This window comes from Vitis vinifera, chromosome 8, assembly GCF_030704535.1.
Source record: "Vitis vinifera cultivar Pinot Noir 40024 chromosome 8, ASM3070453v1".
In the NCBI taxonomy this organism is placed as follows: domain Eukaryota; kingdom Viridiplantae; phylum Streptophyta; class Magnoliopsida; order Vitales; family Vitaceae; genus Vitis; species Vitis vinifera.
In genome coordinates this window covers 840,644-867,481 of record NC_081812.1, presented here as the reverse complement: position 1 = coordinate 867,481, position 26,838 = coordinate 840,644, and the positions used below count along the sequence as shown (strand labels likewise).

The following is a 26,838-nucleotide window of genomic DNA, read 5'->3' as shown; positions in this document are numbered from 1 at the left end:
TTCCTCCCATTCTTTTCTAATGACTTTCCAAAGGCCCAACCCATAAAAATCCCTCACCTCTCTAGTGGTCGCTGCCCCCTCTACCTTTCCAAATTTTCCTACAATGACTTTCCTCCAAAAACTCTCATTTTATAAGGGAAATCTCCAAAGCCATTTTCCTAACAAAGCTTGATTGAAACCCTCTAAGTGCTTTAACCCCAACCTCCCATGCTTCTTATCTTTACAAATAACCAACCAACTTACCAAGTGGATCTTCCTCCTCTCCTCCATATCTCCCCACAAAAACTCCCTCTGAATTCTCTCCAATTTGATCATCACTTTCTTTAAAATTACAAAAAGCGACATAAAATAGATCGGGAGGTTTGAAAAAGTGTACTTAATAAGGATAAGTCTTCCTCCCTTGAACAAGTATTGTTTTTTCCAAGCAGCCAATTTTCTCTTGAATCTCTTTTCAATAACGTCCCTAACTCTACTTGATTTATGAGGGACTCCAAGGTGTAAACCTAGATAAGTAGTATGGAGTTTCCCTACTTTACACCCAAAGAATGCAACTGCTTTGTCCACATCCACTGTGCCCCTTATTGGTATAATTTCACCTTTTTGCAAGTTTATTTTCAGGTTTGACACCACTTCGAAACAAGTAACAACCCATTTCCAAAACGTCAATTGATCTTCATTATCCTCTCAAAAGAGAAGAGTATCGTCTGCAAACAACAAGTGAGAGACGTTAACCCCTTCTCCACCTCTCTCTATTACCTTAAAACCCTTAATGAATCCTCCCTCCTCAGCCTTTGCAATTAAACCACTGAAAGCTTCCACAATCAACACAAACAAATAAGGTGAAAGTGGGTCCCCCTACCTCAGGCCTCTATACTTTGAGAAGAAATATGTAGGAGTGCCATTGACTAAGACTGTCATTCTCATAGTTGAAATGCAGAAAAAGATCCACCTTTGCCACTTGGGACCGAATCCCATTTTCTCCAAAACTGATCGAAGGAATTTCCAATTTATGTGTTCGTAAGCTTTTTCAATGTCCAATTTGCACTTTAAACCCGTAGTGGAACTTCGTTTCCTTGAACCAATTGCCTCATTGGCTACCAAGGCTGCATCTATAATTTGTCTACCCCCCACAAAAGCGTGCTGACTATTCGACACCACTTTTTCAATCACCCTTTTTAGTCTGTTAGCTAGGACTTTTGCAATAATCTTATAAAGACTCCCCACAAGACTAATAGGCTTGAAATCTTACACATCACTTGCCTCCCTTTTCTTCGGGATAAGAACTAAGAAGGTTGCGTTAAGGCTTTGAAAAACGACATTTTGCAAATGGAGTTCCTCAAACACCTGCATCACTTTTCTCCCAACTATAAGCCAACAAAACTTCTAGAAAGCCAGTGAAAATCCATCCAGCCCTAGCGCCTTGCCACCCCCCAAATTCGAGAGAGCTTTAGTTACCTCCTCCTTTGAAAACGACCCCTCCAAGGCCTCATTATCCAAGGAGTCAAGATTTCCGAAAAGCCCTAAATCCACCATAGGTCTTCTCACTTGAGTTTCTTCAAACATGGATTTGAAGTAGAACCCAATCCCCTCTTTAAGCTCCTCCTCTTTTTCCAGACGAACACCCTTGACCATCCCACATTCAAGAGACAGCTTAAGCTTGGATAACTGGTTGGCTACTCTCTCTCTTGCCCTTTGCCTCCCTTCTTCCCTCCTTCCCACTCTCCCTCTTTCCTTTCCTTCTTTTGTGAGATGTAACCTCATAGAGCTATAGAGTATAGAAAGTAATATTTAACATCTTACTTCATTGAGCTACAAATGGCATGCAATCACAAGTATTTTTATTTCTTAACATTGGTAATAACCTTTCATTGATGAAGATGTTTTCTCCTTTTATGTGATCAAAGAATTTAGGAAGGTGAAATTGTACTGATTTTGCATAGAGCAAATCATCATCATCATCATCAGTAGATTTATATAGATGAGGACAGTAGCAACAAAGAGAAATTTGAAATCAAGACCTCTAGTTAACCAGTGCTTTTGTACCATGTCATGCTACCAACTTTCCTAAAACCTTAAACTGTTAGGATTTAGGCCTACAATGTATATCGGGCTAATAAAGATTGTTAAGAAGAGAAAAAAATAAAACAAAATTCCATGCCTATGTTCTTTCTTATGCCATTGTCTTGATATTTTGGATGATTTGTATGTGAATCTGCTTACTCATGTATTTGCTTGCATATTTATTGATGATTCGTCTTTATTATGCCTGGGGTTGTCATAGGAATTAGAAAGCTAACTTCCATTTTTTTGTTATGACTTTGGCTCGTGGTTGTTCCAAGATTGATTTTAATTTTCATGAACTGATTCCATTTCTGAACTGAAGCTTACTTAAAGTTGAAATAAGTCTCATTTGCTAGTACTTTGTGTTTTTCTTTTAAACTTCCATCAATTAATACACCTTTCAAAATGAGCAAACTTCAACTGAAATCTAGGTTAAGAACCTTGATCCAGTGGTCAGTTGCAAATAAAAGTTTTAATAAGCTTAATAATGTTATTTTATGCATACAAACTTAATAAAGGCATAAGCCTGTAGTAGGTGATACTTGTTGACATTAAAATGGGAACCTTGGTAGTTCCATGCAAGAATTCAAGGATTCTTGGTGGTTGACCCATGTCCAGGACGAGTATTTTACTCATTTGGAAGTTTCCATGCAAGGTATGTTGATATAGATGCTCTTCATGACCTATGATACTACAACAACTTTTATCACCTATGTAGTTATCTTTTGTGTATAAAAAAATAAAATTTGAGCAGTGTTGCTTGGGCTTCTATACTGTGAGTACTGTCACTGTTTTGGAATTGATGATACACTGTTCTACCTACCTTGATTGATACTCAACTTATTTTATTTAAGTCTGTTCTAAAATTTATAATTAAAAAGATCCCTTCTTATGTATTTAACTTGGTTGTTTTAGTGATATATGGTATTGCATTATTTAAACTGAAATTCCCTCTTGTGGTGTATGCATAAATTATTCTTCTCTCATGCTGTGTAATTTTACAAAAGAGATATATGTATTCTGCAAATGTTACCAAAATCTGCTCAAATAGAGTGCTCATGCTATTTTTCTCTCTGGTTTGCAGAAGTCTTAGAAATTGCAGCTTGCAGGGAGCTGTCCCTGATTTCAGCAAGATAGCGAACCTAAGCTATTTGTAAGTTTTGAGTACTTCTAATCTTCTGTTGAAGTTTTTCTGCTAAATACCTCTGAGAGGCAGCATTTTCTCTTATCATTACAATTAATTTATTTCCATTCTGTTTTATGACTAATAACCACCATATCTAACCGGTTTCTGGTTTCATGATATAGAGATCTTAGCTTGAACCAGCTTACTGGACCCATTCCATCAAATAAACTTTCAGACAATATGACAACTATGTACGTAATGATCTTGGTTCTTTCATTGTCAAGTAAATCAAATATGTGCATTACATGTGAGATCTGGTGAACCATTCTTATCAGTGATTAACTAGATCAAATTGTGATGATAAAAATTTCTTCTTGTGAAATTTGTTGACAAAGGTCTTGTGCAGTGATCTTTCAGGCAACCATCTCAATGGGTCTATCCAGGAAAGTTTCTCAGATCTTCCTCGGCTACAGAAACTGTGAGAATCTATGTACTTATTTTCATTTTTCTTATTTCCTATGAGTAGATGATGATAGTTACAGAATGATTTAAATATGGTAACTTGACTCTTATATATTCTGGAGTTAGTATGATGATTCTAGTGCATTAAATTACAGAAAGCTGTTTCTGGGCATATTTGATAAGATTGTGTAAATTGTTGTCTATTACAGGTTACTTGAGAATAATTTATTGAGTGGTTCTGTGCCCACTGGCATTTGGCAGAACAGATCCTTAAGTACATCAGCTAAACTTACAGTGTAAGACATGGAAGCATATGGCATTAATATTTGAACTTATTCTTCTTTTGAGAAGATTCCTATTTATGCAGTAGAATAAAATCACCTTAAGTTTTTAATGAACTTCACAAATATGTTAATTTGGCCCTGTTGAATATCAGTGTGTTGCTAATTTTGTGTACTTTGGAACTGCAGTGATCTCCAGAACAATTCATTCTCGAACATCACAGGTGATCTAAATCCCCCAGCAAATGTCACCCTATGGTATACCTTTTTTCTCTTTTATAGTGCATTAGCTTCCTTGCACTCTCATATCCAAATTTTTCCTTTGCTTTTCCTTTTTCATCTTGCAGATTCTGCCGGAAAAAAATAAATATCAGTAAGGTATATTTCTAGGATATTATAATTCTTGTGCACCTGGTTCTACTAGAACTTTGTGAGCATGAGATCAAGTTGTGTAGACCCTGGATCTGACAAAGATATTAGGCATGTCCTTGGAAAACCAGTTTCTGAGTCCAACATATCCCATGTACCGACCACCAATTTAGCACTTTCAAGATTATGAACTTGAACCATCCTGAATGTTCTCTTGGTCCTCTATTGCTTCTTTGAGCTTGCTTGCCAAGTTAAGATTCCTTGGAGAAGAGAAGCTTCGATTTGGAGGAGGCCGAAAGAAACTTATTCCTTTTGATCCCCCTTCCCTTTATGTTGTGTTTTTGACAAGCAGCGAGACTAAATATATTAAAAGGCACCTACAGAAGAGGGTGCAACTCATGCCCCCCTTTATGTTGTTGAGAGGTTCTCCCCATGTCAAGTTGAAATAAGGACCGCTTTAGTTTGGTTGCAGCCAAGGCAAGAATGTTATGGATGGTGGTTATTTGAGCATCCTGGGGCCACTGTTTCTCTTTAGTTGTTATAAGATCTAATGGCTGGAAATTTACATTGTAGCCTTCTAGGATTATGCAAAACCCTTGATTATTCCTTCCAGAGACTAAAAATGAATTTATATCCTTGAAAGGAAGCATGGCTCTTAGTTTTTGATAGGATAATCTATGCAATGAGAATTTGAAACTTCTAATTGGTCATTCTTGTTTAAATTTTTCATTAGGAGTTTCTATTTCAACAAATTTCTTGAACAAATCCAATTAGCTTTTTCTATGGTATCATTTGCTTGTACTGGTGGGGGGTTCACTTTCTATTTCTTTGGAGGGACTTGTGGTGAGAAAGTTCATTTAAGGACAATTGAGGAAAAATAGGAAAAGGAAGAACCTTATTGAAAGACAATGTTCAGCATGAAAATTCAATAGGATGTCATATGATATTTCTTTTTCATTCATACAAGTTACTCTATGTCAAACCATTGGTTCGGTAACGCCTTTATTACAAAATTCCAAGTCAAATTACTGTAGAAAACCCCCAAAGGAAGTTACTATTGTTTAATAGTTTTTCAAATTCTTAATTTAGTTCTACTCCTATTTTATTTCTTTTGGTGGAGAATATTTAAAAAGGAGAATTCCCATTTTCATATTTCCTAATGAAAAAATATTTCCTTATTAAGGAAAAATGTCAGGAACAACTCTATAAATTTTCTACATAATTGAGGGCAAAAACTTATGAAATGGAGATAGTCTTGTAAGTTGTAGTATATAGAGATGTGCAGAAGAGTTGAGAGACACCTAGTGGAATAGGGAAATATGAAATGTTTTGAGGCTCCGATTTAGGGCATAGATACTAGGAGCAATGAAACATGAGTTTCTTTTGAGGTTTAGGTTGTATATTTGTTTTCTTGTCTCCTGTGCAATGTTCTCCAGGATATGCAAGTTAATTCTTTCTAACACGAAATATGGGATGAAAAATAATAAGTTCTGTTTATTAGATTGACTATACATAGTTTATATAGGAGATTACAAGAGAAGAAATAGGAAACAAGAGACATAATAGGAAACTAACTTATTCCTAAATCATAAAACTATTTATTTACAAAAATAGGAAACTAATAAAACTATCTATTCACAGAAATAGGAAACTAATATAATAGGAAAATAATTCTCCTATTCTATTTACAGCTCAACACTCCCCCTCAAGCTGAGGAATAAATGTTTTCCATTCCCAACTTGAATACAAGATCGTGAAACATTGAACTGTTCAACCCTTTTGTTAGGATATCAACTAATTGATCTTCTGATGGAACATAGGACATACACATTACTTCTTCCTCCAATTTTTCTTTGATGAAATGCCTATCAATATCAATATGTTTTGTCCTATCGTGTTGTATAAGGTTATGAGCAATATTGATAGCTGACTTGTTGTCATAATAGAGCTTCATAGGACCATCCCACTTGATTCTTAAATCATCTAGAATAATCTTCAGCCAAAGTAGTTCACACAACCCTTGAGCAATGACCCTAAACTCTGATTCTGCAGACGACCTTGTTACTACATTCTGCTTTTTACTTCTCCATGTTACCAGATTGCCTCCAAGGAACCTGCAAAATCAGCGTCGGTGTATGTTTCTAGAGCAAGAGTATTGTTCTTCTTGAACAAAATTCCTTTCCCGAGGTTGCCTTTCAAGTAATGCAACACCTTGTAAGTAGCTTGAAGATGAGGTTCTCTTGAATCATGCATAAATTGACTAATCACGCTCACCGAGTAGGCGATGTCTGGCCTAGTGTGAGCAAGGTATATGAGCCTACCAACCAGCCTCTGGTACATTCTTTTATCCACCACTGGTTCTTCTTTAACTTCTCCCAACTTGTGGTTTGGATCCATTGGGGTAAATACTGGTTTACACCTAATCTTCCCTGTTTCTGCCAATAAATCAGTCACATACTTTTGTTGAGAGATGAAGATCCCTTGTGTGGAATATGCCACCTCAATACCGAGGAAGTACTTCAGTTTCCCTAGTTCCTTTATTTCAAACTCTGTTGCTAATCTCTGCTTCACTTCATGCTTTTCTCTCTCATCATTTCCAGTCACTATGATGTCGTCAACATAGACTAGAAAAGCAGTTACTCCCCCTGCAGCCGAGTGCTTAATGAAGAGAGTGTGGTCACCTTGGCTTTGTTTGTACCTAAACTCTTTCATGACTTTTGCAAATCTCCCAAACCAAGCCCTAGGAGATTGTTTTAGCCCTAGGAGATTGTTTTAGCCCATAAAGGGCCTTTTTCAGCTTGTACACCTTGTTACCTGTGTTTCCCTCAAATCCCGATGGGATGTTCATGTAAATCTGTTCATCTAAATCACCATGAAGAAATGCATTCTTAACATCATACGGTAGGAGTTGCCAATTGTAGTGGGAAACCAGTGACAGTAGGATTCTTACAGTATTCATTTTTGCAACTGGAGCAAAAGTCTCCTGATAATCAACTCCATAAGTTTGAGTGTACCCTTTGGCTACCAATCTTGCTTTATGTCTCTCAAGAGATCCATCAGCCTTATATTTCAGTGAAAATCCACTTGCAATCAACAATGTTTTTCCCTTTCGGTCTTTCAACAATCTCCCATGTTTTATTTTTTTCTAATGCACTCATCTTCTCTCTCATAGCATCCTTCCATTCCCTTTTTGTCAATGTCTCAGAAACAGTGTTAGATATGATAGTGGTGTTTAGACTCACAATAAAATTCTTGTGGGTTGGTGATAGGTGCTTAAGAGACACATAGTGTGATAGTGGATAGAATTGTCTGTTAGTGCATTCTCTGGTGCCTTTTCTGACAGCAATGGGAAGGTCTAGGTTTAGGTTGTCTATTGAGTCAGTGGAAGTTTCACCAGGTTGTGTATGTAAAGGTGGGTTTGATCTTACCGTGATTTCATTCCCAGGGTTTGAGTTGGATTCTTGGACCTGCTTTTGTTCTGAAATGGCCTTTTCCCTTGAATACACCTTAGGAAACTGTGGAAAATTGTGAGTGACACTGGCTGGAATAGGGGATGACACGGGTTCAGTGGTAAAATTGGGTGACTCAGGTGTGATTGACTCAGATGACTCAGGTTCTTCATCACCATGGGTTAAGACATGAGGAAGATCAAGAGGTTCAAAGGACTCACAAGGACTATCTTCCATCATTGAAATCTCCCCCTGAAGAGAGGACTTGGTGAAAAAATGTTTATTTTCTGTGAAAGTGACATTTGCAGAGATGTAAAATTTTATGGCTGAGGGATTGTAACACTTGTATCCTTTTTGAGTGGATGAGTAACCAAGGAAGACACATTTTATGGCTCGGGGGTCTAGCTTGTCTCTATGTTGGCTGTGGACATGAACAAATGCAGTGCACCCAAATACCCTAGGAGTGAGCCCATTTGAGGTTTTGAAGTGTGGATAAAAACTCTTAAGTATCTCTACAGGGCTTTTGTTGTCTAACACTTGTGAGGGAATTCTATTTATCATGTATGTGGCAGTAAGAACAGCTTCCACCCAATAGGACTTAGGAATATTCCCTTGAAAGAGTAAGACTCGGGTTGTGTTGAGTAAATGCCCATTTTTCCTTTCGGTTACCCCATTTTGTTGGGGTGTGTTAACACATGATGAGTCATGGAGAATGCCCTGTGATTGAAAATAGGGTGACAAAATCTAGTTGAAGTAATCTCTAGCATTGTTTGTCCTAAAGCTTTTTATTTTAACCCCAAATTGGTTTTGAACCATTGAGTGGAAATTAGGTATAACAATGCTAACATCAGATTTTTGTTTAAGAAGAAAGATCCATCTAACCCGAGTGTAGTCATCAATTAAGGATACAAACCAACGAGCCCCAGAAACATTAGGTATAGCCGAAGGACCCCATATGTCACTATGAATAAAATGAGAAGGATGAGAACTTTTATTGCTAATAGAAAAAGATACACGAGTAATGTTTTGCCAATTCACAAGTTTCACAATGAAACTTAGAAATATCTAATCCTTGGAACAAATGAGGAAACATGACCTTTAAAACCCTAAAAGATGGATGACCTAGACGTAGGTGATACAACCAAATGGTATCTTTATTTGAGGAATTGAGAAAAGACAACGACAAATTATTACTAGTTTTTTGAGATGATTCAAGGTGGTAAAGACCGCTCCTTTCCTTAGCAAGTTCAATCCTCTTTCCCGAGCCTTATTCCTGAAAAACACAATAAGAAGGGAAAAAAATAGCATAACATTTAAGATCATGGGTAAGCTTTTGAATGGAAACAAGGTTGGCCGACAATTTTGGTACATGGAGGACATTTTTAAGAATAAGGGTAGGTGTGATGTATATGTCTCCGAAACCTGCAACGGTAGCTAAAGAGCCATTGGCCACTGCAATTTTCTTGTTACTTGGGCTTGGGGTATAGGTATGGAAAAGTTGAGATTTAGAGGTCACATGGTCTGTGGCATCGGAGTCTATTATCCAAGAGTCATCATAAACCCTGTGTGAGGAATTTATGCAAAAAGAGAGTGAAGGTGTACCTGAAAGAACCAAATAACAAGTTTGAGTAGGTTTGTCAAGGGATCCCAACAAGCTTCTCAACTTCTCCATTTCTTCACTATTGAACAAGTTCTAGTAGGTTTGTAAAGAACACATGAATAAAAAAAAATCCAGCTATGAAGGCCAAAAAAATGGCGATGAAGGCCAGAATGATGCCCAAGTCTTAAAGACCTACAACTCTGATACCATGACATGAATTATGGGATGAAAAATAATAAATTTTGTCTATTAGATGGACTATACACACAATTTATATAGGAGATTATAAGAGAAGAAATAGGAAACAAGAGACATAATAGGAAACTAACTTATTCCTAAATCATAAAATTATCTATTTACAAAAATAGGAAACTAATATAATAGGAAAATAATTCTCCTATTCTATTTATAGCTCAACACTTTCATCTATGAATATAGACATGATTATTTGATTCACGTTAAACATCATATTTTTTGTAAGTGGAATTGTTTTGTTTTTAGTGTTATTGCAGAATATATATCACATCAACGCTTCTCTAGTGATAGCAACTGCAACCAAATAACTGGGAACTAAAAATTTCACTATTTCAAGATTTGAGGAAATAAGGAATTAAGGTTATGGTATGGGCAAAGAAAGTAAAAGCAAGGAGAAGAAAGAAATGGAAAAGACCTTCGGGTCTGATTAGGGCCTTCTAAGAGTTTGACAAGAGAAAATAATGGAATCTTCCCATAAAGGATGTGAAGAATTCAAAAATTATTATCATTCCTATTATTTTCACCTACCCTAATTAGTTGTATTTATTTAGAAACTCCTAAGGACTCAACAAGACCATATAAATAATTTAAAAAAAATACCATACATATTAGAGCTCTAAAATGAAACCTTTTTAGAATAAAAAGCTTAAATTATAGGAATTACATGAAAATTTAAATCATAAAAAAATAATTTAAGTTTGGTATGCTATTTTCGGTGCCCTTTACAAATCCTTTTCATTTGCCTATTAAAAAAAAAAAGAAAAAAAACACTGCATGTAGACTTGTGTAAGAAGTTTTCATTAAAGAAAACTTTCTAAATTCTAAAATGGATTCAAATGGGAGCTTTTGGAAATTTGGAAAAACGAAAGTTTCGCAAATAGAAATCTAAAAAATATAGGAATTTTTTAGAATGAGAAATTCCAAAAAAAAGACTTTTTAAATTCTAAATGAGGGAAGATCTAATGTAAGACAACATTAGGAAGGTTTACAACATCCCTTCTGATCTCCATAGCACCTTCCTCCATGTAGATGAGATGAGAGGGGGAAAGTGTTGGGTTGAGATAGAATCGAAGTCGTTTGAAGTTTCGGTAGAGGAAGTCTGAGGGAAGCTAAAAGGTACCATTGTGGAGAGGAGTAGAGGTCTTTCCTCTTGGATCCGGTTTGGAGTTTTAAGTTTAAGAAACTTATTGGAAGGATTTGAAGAATGTTGTAGGGAGGAGAAGGAAGGAAGAATGGTGAAAGTCTAGGAGGAAGAAGGAAGAAAGTTCAGACTGGATAGGCGTGTAAACGAGGCGGGGAGATACGTCTTATGTTCTGTTGTTGATTTAGAGACTTAAGAGATTTTGCTTAGTTTTCCCTGAAGGAAAAGGATTGCTAGGGGGATGGGCCATTCTCACTGAGAAACTACGGGCTTTGGGGGTAGTTACTCAAGCTGAAGCAAAGACTGCAGCGGTGGCTTCCCGAGCTGAATCAAAGACGAAAGTAGTGACAATAGAAGGCAATGACGAGAAGTGCCTTGGAAAAACGGTGGAGGGTGAGAAGAAGGCTTTCATGGATGTTGCTAGGGAGCCAGCTGGAAGGCTAGGAGATGCATTATGGCTTCAGGTGGGAGGGAGAGAGTTGAGGGGTAGGGAGGAAGTGTTGGGTCGGTGCTTAGTTGGTAGGTGGGGGGTGTCGGGGCGGTGGTGGAGACGGAGATGGCTTCATTTAGGAAATGGGGGGAGTGCTTTTGGAATCTTAAAAAAGGCGTGAAAGTTTTGAAGCTGCTGCACTTAGAGAGATGGAGTGAGGAGGCGGGGTGCTTGCGCTTAGGAAACCAAGCAAAAGAAGTGTGGGTGAGGGTGGTGGGGCTCCTGCTTCACTGTTGGAGTGGATAAGTGTTTAACAAATTGGTGACTGCTGTGGAGGTTATGTTGAGGTGGATGAAGAAACAAAAAAATTTTCTCAGCTTCAATGGGCCAGAATTTTGGTGAAGACGGGGGGCGGGGGGGAGGTTTTTCCGGGGACGTTGCATTTAGTGGTAAAATCTTATTGTTATGCAGTCCAGTTGTGGTGGGAGGTGCTGCCATGGATTTCTGCAGTGGTGCCGATGAATAAATTGAAAAGGAGAGATGGGAAAAAGGTTAGGGAAGAGTGGGATGTGGGCTCACGCGCAGGGAGCAACGGTGGTATGGGGAAGGAGATTTGGCATGCAACAGAGGTTGATGGGGCAGGTTTTTTCAGAAAGAAATAGGGGGGAAGAGAAGGTGATGGAGACGGGACAACAAGTTTAGTTGATGGTTTTTCAAGCTTTGGGAAGGGGGTTGGAGAAAAAGGGAGTTGAGGGGTGGACTTAAGTGAGAAAGGGGGGTCTGCTGCATTTTTTGGTTGCAAGCCCATTTGTGAGGATGCTCAGGCCCAAGGGATTACAGGCCTGGTTTGTGAAGGCCCTTCAAACCCTTTAAGTTCTAGAATGGGCTGGGCTTTAAAGGAAAGTGAGAGGAGCGGGCCCAAGTCATATTGGGAGGAGGGGCAGCCCAGCAAAGGTGCGGAGCGGGCTTCTTGTGACAACCCTTCAAACCTTTTAAGGGATGGGGCTGGGTTGTGCTTTAAAGGAAAATGAGAGGAACGGGTCTAAGTCGTTTTGGAAAGTGGGGCAGTCCAGTAATGGACTGAATCGGGCTTCGGATCCAGATCAGGCTTTCTTGGACGAGCCTTTAAAAAAGGGTAGGGCTTTGGTTTGTCGAATGTGTTCTAAGGGGTGTTTTCTCTAGTGGACATGTGGCTTATGGAGGAAGCTTCCAGGTACTCCTTCTTTGCGCCTTTTTTTTGTTTGCGTTTAGGGGGGACGTGACTCTTCTTCTCCTTTCTATGAGGTGGAGGGGGCTTTGATCGAGGTAGAGGAGGGCCATGATGTTGGTGTCTTTTTGAAGGAAAACGAAAGGGAGCTGTTTGTAAATCCTTTGAGTGTGTGTTTGGCGGAAGAAAAGGTTGTTGAGAAGGTTGATGGCGGGTCTTTCCCATTAAAGGAGGGGAGGGGATGTGGAGTTGTGGAGGTACAGTTGTGTGGCAAATTTTTGTCATTGTTTGGGAATGCCCACTAAAGGATTTGAAAGTGAGATTTTGAAACATCTTTATATAATAAGGGAAAGAAGAGACCGATTTGAGAGGGTAAGCAGAAAAAAGAGGAAAGGACAGAGATCCTCTAAATTTGACCGAGAGTTGAAGAAACTTGAATGTTCGGTAAATTACATCAGGTTAGGAGGGGATTGGGGTCATCCAGAGTGTGTTAGATGAGGCTTCGAATCCTTTCGTGGAATGTAAGGGGGATAAATGATAGAGACAAGAGAAAATTGATAAAGAATGTTATTAAAACTCAGAAGGTGGATTTAGTGTGCCTCCAGGAAACAAAAATTCAGGAGATGACTAGTGGGATTATGAGAAGTCTTAGGATAGGAAGATGTTTAGAGTGGGGGGCTGGGAATTCAAGAGGTGCGGTGGGGAGGAAGGAGGGGGTGGTGGTTTTCTGGGATAATATGGTGCTACAAATGGCGGAGATGGAGGTGGGTAAATATTTAGTTGCTTGTCACTTCAAGAATTGTGAGGATGGTTTTTGCTGGATTTTCACAGGAGTGTATGGACCCACTGTGAAGTTGGAGGGAGAAGATTTTTTGAGTGAGCTGGGGGCCATTAGAGGTTTGTGGAATGAGCTATGGTGCGTAGCAGGAGATTTTAACATGATAAGATTCCCATCTGAGCGTAGTAGAGGAGGCCGTTTGTCCTCGGCAATGAGGAGATTCTCAGAGGTGGTTCAGGACTTAGAACTAAGGGACTTGCCTCTTCAAGGGGGGCTATTCACATGGAGTGGAGGTTTTAATAATTGGTTAAAGTCGAAAATTGATCGGTTTCTCATTTCTGAAGATTGGGAAGTTCATTTTCAGGGGCCATTCAAGTTGTTTTGGCTAAGCCGATTTCTGATCACTTTCCTATTCTTCTTGATGGGGGAGGGATGAGGAGAGGGCCCACACCTTTTAGATTTGAAAATATGTGGCTGAAAGAGGAGGACTTTAAAGAGGTGTTGAGAAAGTGGTGGGAGGGGATTTAGATTAGCGGGTCAGCCGACTTCATTTTGACTGAAAAATTGAAGGCCTTGAAACCGATTCTGAGAAGCTGTAATAAAGAGGTTTTTGGTTAGATTGAATCTTAGAAGCAGAGTGCTTGGAATTTAGTTGATTTTTGGGACAAGAAAGAGAGTGTTCGCTAACTGTTTATGGAAGAAGAGAAAGCTAGGAAGGAGGCAAGAGAAACGTATAAAAAGTGGGTCCTTTTAGAAGAAGTGTCGTGGAGACAGAAGTCTAGAGAAATTTGGGTGAAGGAGAGGGATAGAAATACAAGGTTTTTTCATTAAATGACTGATACTCATAGAAGAAGGAATAAACTGAATAAAGTAAAAGTGAATGGAAGGTGGCTCACTGAGGAAAGTGAAATTAAAGAGGAAGTGAGCAGAGCTTTCCAAGGTCTATTGGCAGATCTCGGTGGTTGGAAGCCCAATATAGACGGTTTTATTTTTGAGAGTTTGGAAGAGTTGGATGTGGAGGGGTTGGAGAAGCCTTTCTCGGAGGAGGTCTTCGGTGCGTTGTTAGGTTTTTGCGGAGAGAAAGCGCTAAGCCCTGATAGTTTCTCAATGACATTCTGACAGTTTTCTTGGGATTTTGTAAAGGAGGAGGTGATGAACTTCTTGAGACAGTTCCATGAGTTTGGGAGTTTTGTTAGAAGTCTGAATGCAACCTTTCTAGTGTTGATTCCTAAAAAAAGGGTGGGGGGTTGAGGACTTGAATGATTTTAGGCCAATTAGCTTGGTGGGAGGGTTGTACAAGTAGTTAGTTAAGGTGCTGGCTAACAAACTGAAGGGAGTGTTAGCTAAGGTGATCTCAACGTCTCAAAATGCTTTTGCGGAGGGGCAGCAGATTATGGATGCAGTGTTGATTGCTAATGAAGCAATAAACTCCATTTTGAAAAGTAATAGAGGGGCGATTCTTTGCAAATTGGACATTGAGAAAGCCTATGATCATGTGGACTAGTCTTTTCTTTTAGCGATGTTTGAGAAAATGGGGTTTGGGGAAATGTGGCATAGATGGATAAAGTGGTGTTTATCCACTGCTAGATTCTCTGTTATGGTGAATGGAAGCCCTACTGGATTTTTTCAGAGTTCAAGGGGTTTAAGGCAAGGAGACCTCTTTTTGCCTTACTTATTCATAATTGTGATGGAGACTTTCAACTATTTGTTGAAGATAGCAGTTTCTGAAGGTTTTTTATCACCTTGCTCGGTTCGGGGAAGAAAGGGTGAAGGGGTTCAGGTCTCTCATTTGTTGTTTGTTGATGATACGTTGATTTTTTGTGAGGCAAAGGAGGAGCAGTTGACGTATTTGTGTTGGTTGTTCATGTGGTTTGAGGCAATTTCAGGGTTAAGAGTGAATTTGGAAAAAAGTGAGTTGATTTCGGTTGGTAGAGTTGAGAATGTGGAAGAGCTGGCTGATGAGTTCGGTTATAAGGTGGGAAGATTGCCCTCCACCTACTTAGGAATGCCATTAGGTGCTCCTTTTAAATTTGTTGCCACTTGGGATGGAATAGAAGAAAGATTTCGAAAGAGATTGACTATGTGGAAACGTCAATACATTTCAAAAGGGTGGAGGATTACCTTAATTCGAAGTACTTTGTCCAATTTGCCGATCTATTTCATGTCTATTTTCTAGTTGCCTAGGGTGGTTAGAATGAGATTGGAGAAGATTCAAAGGGAATTTTTGTGGGGTGGTAGGGCCCTTGAGCAAAAACTGCACTTAGTAAGGTGGCTGATTGTTAGTGTAGAAAAAAGAAAAGGAGGGCTGGGGGTTAAAAGTCTTGGGACCTTCAATAGGGCTCTCATTGGCAAGTGGGTTTGGTGCTTTGCAATTGAAAGAAAGGCCCTTTGAAACCAAGTGATTAGAAGGAAATACAGGGAGGAAAGAGGAGGGTGGAGCTCTTGTGAGGCTAGGGAGGCCAATGGAGTCGGGTTGTGGAAAGCAATAAGTAAGATGGGACATCTAGTAACCCCTTCTTTTGACTTTGTGGTTGGTGATGGAAAGAAGGTAAGGTTTTGGAAAGACAAGTGATGTGGAAACACCCCTTTGTGCGAGGCATTCCCTTCCTTATTTGCTCTAGCAACTTCCAAAGAGGCTTGGGTAAATGAAGTTTGGACAGCCGCGGGGGAAACGGAGGGAAGTTGGAGTCCTTGTTTCAATAGACCATTCAATGATTGGGAGTTGGAAGAGGTGGAAAGGTTGTTTTATTGCTTGGATGGGAAGAAGGTTAGTGTGGATGAGGAGGATAGGGTGAGGTGAATGGATTCAAAGGATGGGGTTTTTTCGGTAAAGTATTTGTTTAGGGCCTTGCAGCCGGTTTCTCTTGCTTCTTTCCCTTTGAAGATTATTTGGAACTCTTGTGTGCAGTCCATATTAAGTTTCTTTGCTTGGGAGGCTTCGTGGGGAAGAGTTTTAACCTTGGACCGTTTGCAAAAGAGGGGTTGGGCTTTGGCTAATAGATGCTTTCCGTGCCAAACGTTTGAGGAGTCGATTGATTACCTTCTTCATTGTGAAAAAACAAGGGAAGTGTGGATGTTGCTCCTTTCTTTATTTGGAGTATCTTGGGTGTTTCCTTTTTCGGTAAAGGAAACCCTTTTAGGGTGGAGGGGCTCTTTTGTGGGTAAGAAGAGGAAGGAGGTGTGGCAAGTGGGACCATTATGCTTGTTTTGGGTCATTTGGAAGGCAAGAAATAGAATTGCTTTTGAAAATAGCGTGCTGTCCATCCAAAGGTTGAAAGCTTCTTTTGTGTATTTACTTTGGTCAGAAACCAAATTGTGGATAAAAGACGCTCCTTCGACCATAATAGATTTTGTAGATTGGTTGGATTCGCGTTAAGGGAGAAGGTTTTTTGTTTTTCCTTGTTTTGGGTCCTTTTGTAAGGGGGTGAGTGTCTTTATACTGTAATTCTGTGGGTCGCTATTTTAGCGCTTCATTGCAATATAATTCTTTTGCTTGTTGATAAAAAAAAAAAAAAAAAATTCTAAATGAGACTCAAATAACCAACTGTTGCCGACTTTGACCCTACACAACCTAAATCTGAAGAATTACCTGAATACCTTGATCGAGTTAATTTAGGATGTGTTCCACTTCCTTTTTCTTGACTAACCTTAAGGGGATGACCTCATTAGATAAAATTCTTGGAAAACCTAGTTAAGTCTACACTAATTATGATTTTTTTTCTTAATATGTGGTAGACAAGCATTACTTGGACATCTTCTGCTGATATATACTTACCTTGGATGGTACATGAACAATCATTGTACCCAAACTACTATCACAACATGCTGAGGGTTTAAGTATGGAATATGTGTTTTGACTTTGTTGTTGCTTGATATTTGATGGAATCATGACCACTCACTTCAAGTTTATTATAGGCAGCTTAGATTTAGGGGGTAACTTTTTTAGTATATTAGTCATGCATGCATATGATTGAATCCATGTTTTTGTGTTATCTTGTGTTTATGAATCTTAGTACTTGAGATTGAAAGTTGATTTTTTAGTTTTTATTTCACCATTTTTGTCATTTAAATCTCATCATAATGTCATTCATTATTCAGGACACATGAACTTTCCATGTTATGTTTTGCCTTCAATAACTCTCAATTGGTTTCATTTACAGGCTCCAGGGCAATCCTATATGCAGTAATGCAAACATAGTAAACATTCACCTATTCTGTGGATCTGAATCTGGAGGGGAAGAGAATCCTGAAAGTTCAACAAATTCAACAGATAATTGTCGTATTCAAGAATGTCTCACAGACGATTTCTTTGAATATGTTCCAGCATCCCCTATCCCGTGCTTTTGTGCTTCACCTCTTCGAGTAGGATATCGGCTGAAAAGTCCTAGCTTCTCTTATTTCATTCCATATGAATCTCCATTTGAAAAGTATGTAACCAGTGTCCTCAACATGGAGCTGTATCAATTACACATTGATTCATTTTTCTGGGAAGAAGGGCCTCGTCTGAGGATGCATTTTAAGCTTTTTCCAACATACAATAATCACACATTCAATACAAGTGAGGTTCTGCGAATTAGAGGCATCTTTGCATCATGGGACTTTCCTAGCAATGACTTTTTTGGACCATATGAGCTTCTCAGCTTCCCTCTCCTGGGACCTTATTCAGGCAGTATGTATTCAATCTTCATCTATTTCTTGGTCAAAATTGAACTTTTGAAGTACTACATATAATGATGTTGAAAATGGAAGTTTTCTGTTATTCGTACAGAAAAATGGATGAATCAGAAAATCTGATATGTTTTCAAACCGGCAATTACAAATAAATTTGGTACTGTTCCATTAGCATGTTAGAAGTATTTTCGTGCTTTGTTAGTGGACAACCCAAAACAGCTGTTGTTTCCACAGCAGGAAAGATCCTTCCTCTATGCTAAACAAAAGATGTTTACATATCATAGATTTTGCAATTTCAGTTGGAGTGAAAGGTGTATATCTTTTATAGAAATCTCAATATTATTGTGTGTACAAAGTACAAACTGTAAAAAAATTCGTTCTTACAAAAGAAAACAACTTGCTTATTAGCCTAAAATTTTGGAATAGTAGAAATCAATGGTATTTTGTCTAAAAATAGTGCATCATGAACTCTACAAAACTACATGGTCTGAAACCATGTACTTGTTAATTCTAGGGTTACATGATATGTATGGCAACAAGCATCTCTTATTTTCTTTTATTAATGTGGAAATCCACTAGCCTGCTTCGCAGGAATAGGGACTACCATAGATACACGAACTGTCCCCAAAGAATGGTATCTGTTGGGTATGTTTACACTCAAACCTAGGACATGGGGTTGGGGTGTGGAAGTGAGGTGAGGCTGCCTGTGGTCCTGGTGAGAAACATCTTGTTGTGGGTCTGCTGTACTTGAGATGTGTCACATCTAGTTAAGTGCTTGAGGAACTTTGTAGTCAATAAAGTGCTGCAGCAAACCACCACTTTGAGATTAATGTTTGTTATGTGGTTGAGTTGGCAAGGTAGTCTAACCTATATTACATGTCACAATCTAGGCCTAATGTAGGTGAAATGCAGGCAGAATTTGATATTAGTTTATTACATCTTACAATCCATATGAATTTATTCACTAATTATAGAACCATGTGGAATTGTCTTTTAATATCAGGTTTACTTTCTCTTGAATCTGTAGCCTTACGTGTTGTATTGTTTCTATAGTTGATTCTGCGACTCATGGAAAAAGTCTTAGCATGGGTATATGGGTTGCAATTTTATTAGGAGCCATTGCCTGCGCCATTGCAATTTCGATAACTGTTACACTTCTTATTGTAAGAAGACATTCTAAATACCAGAATACTGTGTCAAGAAGGCGCTTGTGTAAGTTCACAACAGCTAATTAAAATTTTATTGCTTTCTCAAAAAAATTACCATGTCTCAATATTGCTGAAGAAAGTAGTGGTAATTCATTATTATTCTCTGCAGCCTCAACAATTTCTATGAAAATTGATGGTGTGAGAGACTTCACTTATAGAGAAATGGCTCTAGCTACTGACAATTTCAATGACTCAACTCAAGTTGGTCAAGGAGGTTATGGAAGAGTTTATAAGGGAATTTTATACGACAACACAGTTGTGGCAATAAAACGAGCACAGGAAGGATCCTTACAGGGTCAAAAGGAATTCTTGACTGAGATTCAGTTGTTGTCAAGGTTGCATCACAGGAACCTAGTTTCCTTGATTGGATACTGTGCCGAAGAAGGGGAACAGGTATTTTTCTGTACTCTTGGACTACTTCATTTGTCTATTGTTTCATCCTTGCTGACTAGTAGTTTTCCTGCCAAGGTTTTGCAACTAAATAGGAAGAGAGTTTGTGTGTGTGTGTGACTATCTTTCTGTCTTTAATGACATGGTTTCTACAATTCGTATATGAGACTTGGCATTTGTCACCAAAGGGAGGCAGAGTCATGGACAGAACCGATGTCTTCAACTTGGCAGCTGTGGTGCATCTGTAACATGAATTAACATTCCATTTTATCCTCTCTTTGACAATTTCAGCTCAATGGGATTTTTCAGTGCAAGGAAATAAAATCTTCCTTGGCCATTTGTCAAAATAAATCATATAAAAAGCTTAAACAGCAGCAACGGCCTTCACTCTCTAGAATATATACAACAGAGTTAAAGGCATGATCTGGACAAGATGAATGTTTTAGCAGATCAGTAAAGATTTAAGTGTTAGTTGATAATTTCCTGAATGCTGTTGAGGATAATTGAATTCTTGTTGAATTACCGTCTTTTATACATGTTTTTAAGACTAAAGCAAAATTTATGCTGCTTTTGTCCAAAAAATTCAATTGGTGTGTCATTGTTCAGTGTTTGGATATGCCAAGGTCTACTCCATTACAAAACTATGCTGATGTTCTTAAAGTTATTTGTCTGCTTATGTTCTTATTGCATGTGCAGATGTTGGTTTACGAGTTCATGCCCAATGGAACCTTGCGGGACTGGCTTTCTGGTACAAAATCTTGTTCTCAAATTTAGTCCATGGACCTATATTCTCTGCAATTGACATTCACTTCTTTGGATGTTAATTTTATTGTATAGAAGATCTAATTTTTTTGGGTTTACTTGGGATGGGGGTTAGTTGGGATGATAAGATCATTTTATGTGGTTGACATAAAAATGGTATGAATGCTTTGGGAAATGTATAGATGAAAAGAAATTTATCAATGTGGTTTTCCATTCTGATTTGGATGAACTTTTTTTATTCCTGGGAACGATCATTCAGCATTTTTCTGGTTATAATATCACCATTTTCTCTAAATGCTAGTGGCTAATCAACCAGAAATTTTAACTGTCTTCTGAACAAAATCCTGCTCATGCTCTGAGACATTTCTATCCATTTCCAAATTTAAATTTTTACTCTCTCAATTTTAGGTACATAATACTCTGATTCCTCTTCTGCATGAATTTCTTATGTTCAGAATTTTTTCTGCTAAGCTCTAAAAATGGTTGATTACTGTGATATGACAGCTAAATCTAAAACCCTGATATTCAGTACGAGGTTACGCATTGCACTTGGTTCAGCCAAGGGCATTCTTTACCTCCATACTGAAGCGCAGCCTCCCATATTCCACCGAGATATCAAAGCCAGCAACATACTTCTGGATTCTAAGTTTACACCTAAAGTTGCTGATTTTGGACTCTCACGGCTTGCACCAGACCTAGAAGATGAAGGGGCTGTGCCTAATCATGTATCCACCATTGTGAAGGGAACACCGGTAAGCATGACTTCATTAACATCATCAAATATGTAAGGCAGGTCCCCATGTATGATCGAGTGGATTGGAAACTAGGGTTTAGTGCCCAATGAGAGTTCCCATTTAACTTCACTGTTCTCATTAAATAGCATATGACAGTAATTATTTTTATTCATGTGATAACTCTCTTGATGGATGATCTACCTGCAGGGTTACCTCGACCCAGAATACTTCTTGACCCGTAAGTTGACAGATAAAAGTGATGTGTATAGCCTTGGAGTTGTATTTCTGGAGATCTTAACGGGTATGCAGCCAATATCGCATGGCAAAAACATTGTCCGTGAGGTAATTTCTAACATCACACTGCTATCTTAGAGGCCATTAAAACCCCAAAGTATAGTTCGGGTTTAAAAGAATTTAAGCCACAATCTATCATTGCCTGGACTCGCTTTTATTCATTTATCCTTTCCATTGTGCCAAATCTGAATTTTGTTCTCTTAGAATCTCACCGTTATTTACTGATGTCAACTGGCCAACCATTTACAATCTTCTCATTCAACACAAAGCCATTGAAAATGGAGGAAAAACGGGTACTATGATCTAAAACTACATTGTTGGTTTCAGGTGAATATGTCTCATCAGCTGGGCATGGTGTTCTCCATCATAGACAACAAAATGGGTTCCTACCCTTCTGAATGTGTCGAGAGGTTCTTAGCTTTAGCTCTTAGGTGTTGCCATGACAAGCCAGAGGATCGGCCATCTATGTTAGACGTGGTAAGGGAGCTGGAAAACATACTGCGAATGATGCCTGAAATCGAAACCCAGTCCTCAGAATCTGCATCACATTCTGGGAAGTTGCTGTCGCTGCCCTCTTCATCCTATGTGAGCAGGGACTTATATTCAATATCAAATGCGTCAGGAAGTGATCTTGTCAGCGGTGTCATTCCCACCATTGCACCTCGATAACACCTTAAACCCTTCTGCTCTACTTTCTGTTTGTCTGTTAACTTCTCATGTACAGTTTGTGGAATGTGAAGTGGGCTTTCATTCCTGATTTTGCTGCTGTGAATGGAGTACAGTTTGCCCAAGTCTTGTGAACAAAGTTTTGGTTGGAGTATCTTCACAATCTCCTTGTAAACCCGACTTGTTTCAGTCTGGTGATGGATGTATGCTACATTTTCAGGCTTTGCATACCATATGTGAAATGTAGAAGAGTACATTTAAGATTTTTGTTGTGAGGCGTTTTCATAAATTATAAGCAAATTCAATGTTTGGGTGATGCATATGTTCGTAATAGCTAAGGGTCTGTCATAGCTTTCAGCTAGCTTTTGGTTTTAGTTGGAATCGAAGTTGAAGTCCAGCATAATTTTAAAGAATGATATTGGTATTGTAAAAATTTTATTAAATAGGAAATAATTTTCCATAAAAGTTAAAATAAAGTTTTAACAATAAGTAAGTTTTTGTTTGACAACTGTTTTCAAGAATAGTTTTTTATTCTTCTAAACAAAAAATAGGAGAGTACGGTAAGTATGTCTCCTATTTTTTTTTTTTTTTTTCAAGAATATGTTTTCTATTTTTTGTTCTTAAAAATAGAAAATAATTTTAGAGAACATCTTTTAGTTATTTTAAGTCGTTTTCACTTGTTTTTTAAGACTGTTTAAAAAAATAATTATACAAACACGGAGAATGATAATTAAAAAAAAGAAAAACACTAGATATAAAAATATATTTTTAAAACATATTTAAAAACATTAAAAACTAGTTAAAAATGTTTTAGGTTTTTAAATAAACTTTTATTTTATAAAACATTAGAGAATAGTTTTCAAAAATTGTTCATAAAACTTAATATTTTTGAGAAATTATATTTGTATCTACCAAATTTCTCTTTTACATCCATCCTATTTACACATCCACTTTAAAATATTAACCTTAATAATACATTGTGCATAAATTTTCAATATACTTGAAACACCCTTCCCACTCTCTTCTACATCCATCTTTCTCTTTTTTCTCTTAGCTTTTTTCTTCTCATTAACAAACTCTAAGAAAAAAAAATATCTTTTAAGGTTTTTTCTTTATGTAAAATTTTACAAAAACTTGTTGCAAAAGTAGTGGCAAAATAATTAGAAAGAATTTAAAAGTCAGAAAACGTGAAAAAGTGCAAGAGAAATGTTAAAAAAAATTAAAAAATAATCATTCCATGGTATCGAATTCACCATGCAAATGTTCATGCTTAATGTGTTAGCAACTTAGGAGGGAGATAAATATGTATTTTTCGTTAAGGGTAGTTTGGTCATTTCATCAAGGGACATTTTTATCCTAAAAAAATTATTATTTAGATGAGTACCAAGAAAAATTGGGTGGATGCAATTACAATTTCTCAATTTTTATTTTTATTTTTTGACTTTAATATTAAGTTTTTTTTATTTTACCAAAATAGTCAAACAAGTATAAAAGTTGTTACCAAAATAGTTCTCAATGCATCTCTAAGAGCATTGTTGAAGTAGCATGTGTAACTTGCTGTTTCTCTCCCTCCGTGTGTCTTCTACGTAGCTCCATTGATGGAATCTACAACAAAGGTGACCGGAGATGCTCCTGCTACATCATCTCCGATGATGAAGCAAATGGAGGAAACAAAATCTAGAATAAGAAGTAGAGTTTCCCCTTAGGTTTAGGTTTTTGTTGTAGTTAGGGAATCTACATAGAAGGCATGCATCCGGAGACAAATATTGAACTACACACATTGCTTCAACAGGAATGTCTCAAATGGAGAAACCTTTCTCTTTTTCTAATGCTTTGGTCCATGTGGGCACTTCTAGTTCTCTTTTAGTACATTTTGATATTGACTATTGGATTGTTGATTTAAGAGCCAATGACCCACATGTTAGACATATCTACTAGGCTTTCTTCTTTCTTGTTATCAATGAACTCATTTTAGTAAAGACTTGCTAAAAGTGCTACTATTATTATTAGTGCTACTATTCCATTAGTTAGACTCAAGCCTAACTCTTGTCTTTTGTAATTCAGGATTTGTTTATAAGGTGGACAATTGATGGTGGTAAGGAGAAACATTTTCAATAAAGAAAAGTATGTTTGTACATATTCATTTGAAAAAAACTACAAAATAGAAACCCTCTAAATTTTTTAAGTTTTATGCACTCATCGGTTAAAGGTAATAAAGTAGTAAATTTATCATTAAAAAGTAGTACTTGAATAATCAAAATATAGCACATTTGATCAAACAATGCACAAAATTATAATTATTTTTAAATATTCATATTCAATTTGAATTTAATATCTAGGGTTCCTATTTTGTGTTTTTTTTTTCCACATGTGTCTATGGAAACACATTTTTCCCTTGTCAATGTCTTTCAGCTATAATTGTAGTAAACAACATATATAACGATGAAACATTGTTATGACACCGAAGCTTTAGTCATCCTTCTACATGAGTTTTAGGGTGAGTAGTATCTATCAAGGATGAGTCTAGTTTGCGTTATGAGCCATATTAAACAAGAATAGTATAGATTGTTGGAGTTGATCTATTATGATATTTAGGGAGGAAGCATTATTGATTCTTCTAAATTCAAACATTTTCTTACTTTATTAGATCATTTCTCAAGAATAATATGAATCCATTTACTTTAGAGTAGAGTGTTACTTATGTTTAAGGTTTTCATGCTTAGATTAGAAATAATTTAAACATGTCAATTTCCACATGTCATAGTGATAATACAAAAGGATACTGCTCCCATGGCTTTATATCATATTTGTTTGATGGAGTGATTGCATCATAAATCTTATGCTTTTACTTATCTTTGGTAAAATGGTATTGCTTATAAAGAAGGAAAATTGTCAATCGCTTGACTTTGATTTGTTGTTTACTTTTTACGGTGAATACACACATACATTATTGATCTCATGTAATTATTACAACATGCAATCAAATTAATTAGTGGATTAGTCTTGTACTTAATAATAAATTATTTAATAAATTTTTTATATAATCATGTGACTAAAATTCTACTTTGTGTCTTTAAATGTGTTTTCTTTGTATATAATGACTCTGTACTAGTTCTAAGTTTTCTTTTGGATCAATTAAGTGTATTTTAATAGAATATCTAAAACTAATAAGGGATACAAATATTCAATCACAAGTTCTCCAATTCTAAATCAATCATAACTTCTCATATATATAGATATAATCTATTGTTCAACATTTTGATGTTAAGACAATAAAATAATAATCATAGAGGTCAAAATCCGACCAACTACTCAACCATAAAACCGACCAACTTTTAGAAATGGATTGTAATGGAGCACATTGTCACAGACTGTTTGTTTGGTGTATGTGATCGTAACAAAGGTTGTAATCAAGACTAGTATGTTGAATGGTTTGAGCATAATAAAATGAGAATTGCTTCTTGAGAAAGGGTATGTAAGTGGTGTTGGAAGCTTCTTTAAAGGTTAGGTAGACTGACCCGATTAGGTTTAGGGAGCTTATTACTAGTCAAGGATTTGACAATGAAGAGGAGTTTGGTCATTCTTACACAAACTGGTTAGGAGTTAGAGCTATTTCCCTGATGAGTCCGTGGCAGGACGAAACCGGTCAACATAGAGCCTTTGGAATGCATGGTGTGCAGGCTAAGCCCCTTGATTCATGCCCATGGGGGTTGCCGCAAGGGTCGTGTCGTTGCATTGAAACTCTAGGCCCGTGACAAGTGGTATTAGAGCAAGGCAGATGGTTGAGCATGGTGGTATTCCCTTCTAACGATCTATGGTCGAGGAGTTATCTCTCCTAATAGCAATACAAGTAGCCTATGAAGCCTAACATTGCAATGGTGTGAAGGTGGACATTGTGACGTGAATCAAAGTTGCACTTATGAGGACCCGTGAGGGAATATGGGTGCCTTTGAATTGTGAGGTGTCATTGGTCGTTCTAGTAGCGTGCAAGGGTGTCTCCTATTAAGGGTGAAACTTGGTGTTAGAGTGCACACTTTTAGGGTGTTATTGGGCTAACATGACGAGTGGATGTCGCGTCTTGGGTGAGTGGACATCCCCTTTGGCCCATTGGGTATCAGCAGCGAACCTTTGGTGATTAATGGTTCATAGGGAGTAGCAACATTTGAGGGCATCATTTGGCGAAGACATGAAGCCTTGCATGAGGACTTGCAAGAAATTGGATGGAGAGAGTGTCACGAACTATTTGTTTGGTGTTCGTGATTGTAATGAAGGTATTGATCAAGACTAGTATGTTGATTGGTTTGAGCGTAAGGAAATGAGAATTGCTCTAGGAAAAGGGTGTGTAAGTGGTGTTGGGAGCCTCTTTAGAGTTCAAGTAGGTCGACTAGTTAAGTTTGAGGAGCTTGTCGCTAGTCAAGGACTTAACAATGAAAATGAGCTTGACTATTCCTACACAAATTGGTCAGGAGCTGGAGTCGTTCCCATGATGAGTCTATGACAAGACGAAACCAATTAGCATATAGCCTTTGAAATGCATGGCATGAAGGCTGAGCCCCTTGAGTCATGACCATAGGGGTCGCCACACAGGTTGTGCTACTGCATTGGAACTCTAGGCCCATGATAGCATGTCCAACATTTTGATGTTAAGACAATAAAATAATAATCATAGAAGTCAAAATCCAACTAACTTCTAAACCATAAAATTGACCAACTTTTAGAAATGGATTGTAATGAAACATGCTACTTATGCCCGATTGTAAAGATAAAAACCTAGACCTATGATATGTAAAGCATAATTGTCCGATTTAATTTAATCTTGGGCATGTAAAATCACATTTTCAATTTATTTTTAGTAAAAAAGTATTGTAAATGACCATTTATAACCATTATTCTAATTTTTTTATTATTATTATAAAGCAAAAAATTTAAATAAATATTTTTCCTATTATATATA

At 37.4% G+C, this 26,838-nt stretch overlaps 1 protein-coding gene across 8 annotated transcripts in view; it reads left to right on the top strand.

The window, feature by feature from the left end:
* The window catches only part of LOC100243382 (probable LRR receptor-like serine/threonine-protein kinase At1g06840), a 43,456-nt gene extending 21,250 nt beyond the window's left edge, over positions 1-22,206 (top strand). For 6 of the 8 annotated variants that reach the window (XM_059738858.1, XM_059738859.1, XM_002266170.5 and 3 more), the window contains 12 exons: positions 3,146-3,214; positions 3,370-3,438; positions 3,594-3,665; positions 3,859-3,945; positions 4,120-4,188; positions 17,320-17,828; positions 18,884-19,042; positions 19,148-19,431; positions 20,125-20,176; positions 20,695-20,942; positions 21,132-21,266; positions 21,546-22,206. In XM_059738858.1, the coding sequence (XP_059594841.1) occupies positions 3,146-3,214; positions 3,370-3,438; positions 3,594-3,665; positions 3,859-3,945; positions 4,120-4,188; positions 17,320-17,828; positions 18,884-19,042; positions 19,148-19,431; positions 20,125-20,176; positions 20,695-20,942; positions 21,132-21,266; positions 21,546-21,887 (2,095 nt within the window). In that variant the 3' untranslated portion in view covers positions 21,888-22,206. The remainder of the gene's footprint in view (positions 1-3,145; positions 3,215-3,369; positions 3,439-3,593; positions 3,666-3,858; positions 3,946-4,119; positions 4,189-17,319; positions 17,829-18,883; positions 19,043-19,147; positions 19,432-20,124; positions 20,177-20,694; positions 20,943-21,131; positions 21,267-21,545) is intronic. The other 2 variants (XM_059738860.1, XM_010654820.3) reach the window with 1 other exon arrangement.
* Positions 22,207-26,838: the final 4,632 nt, after the last annotated feature.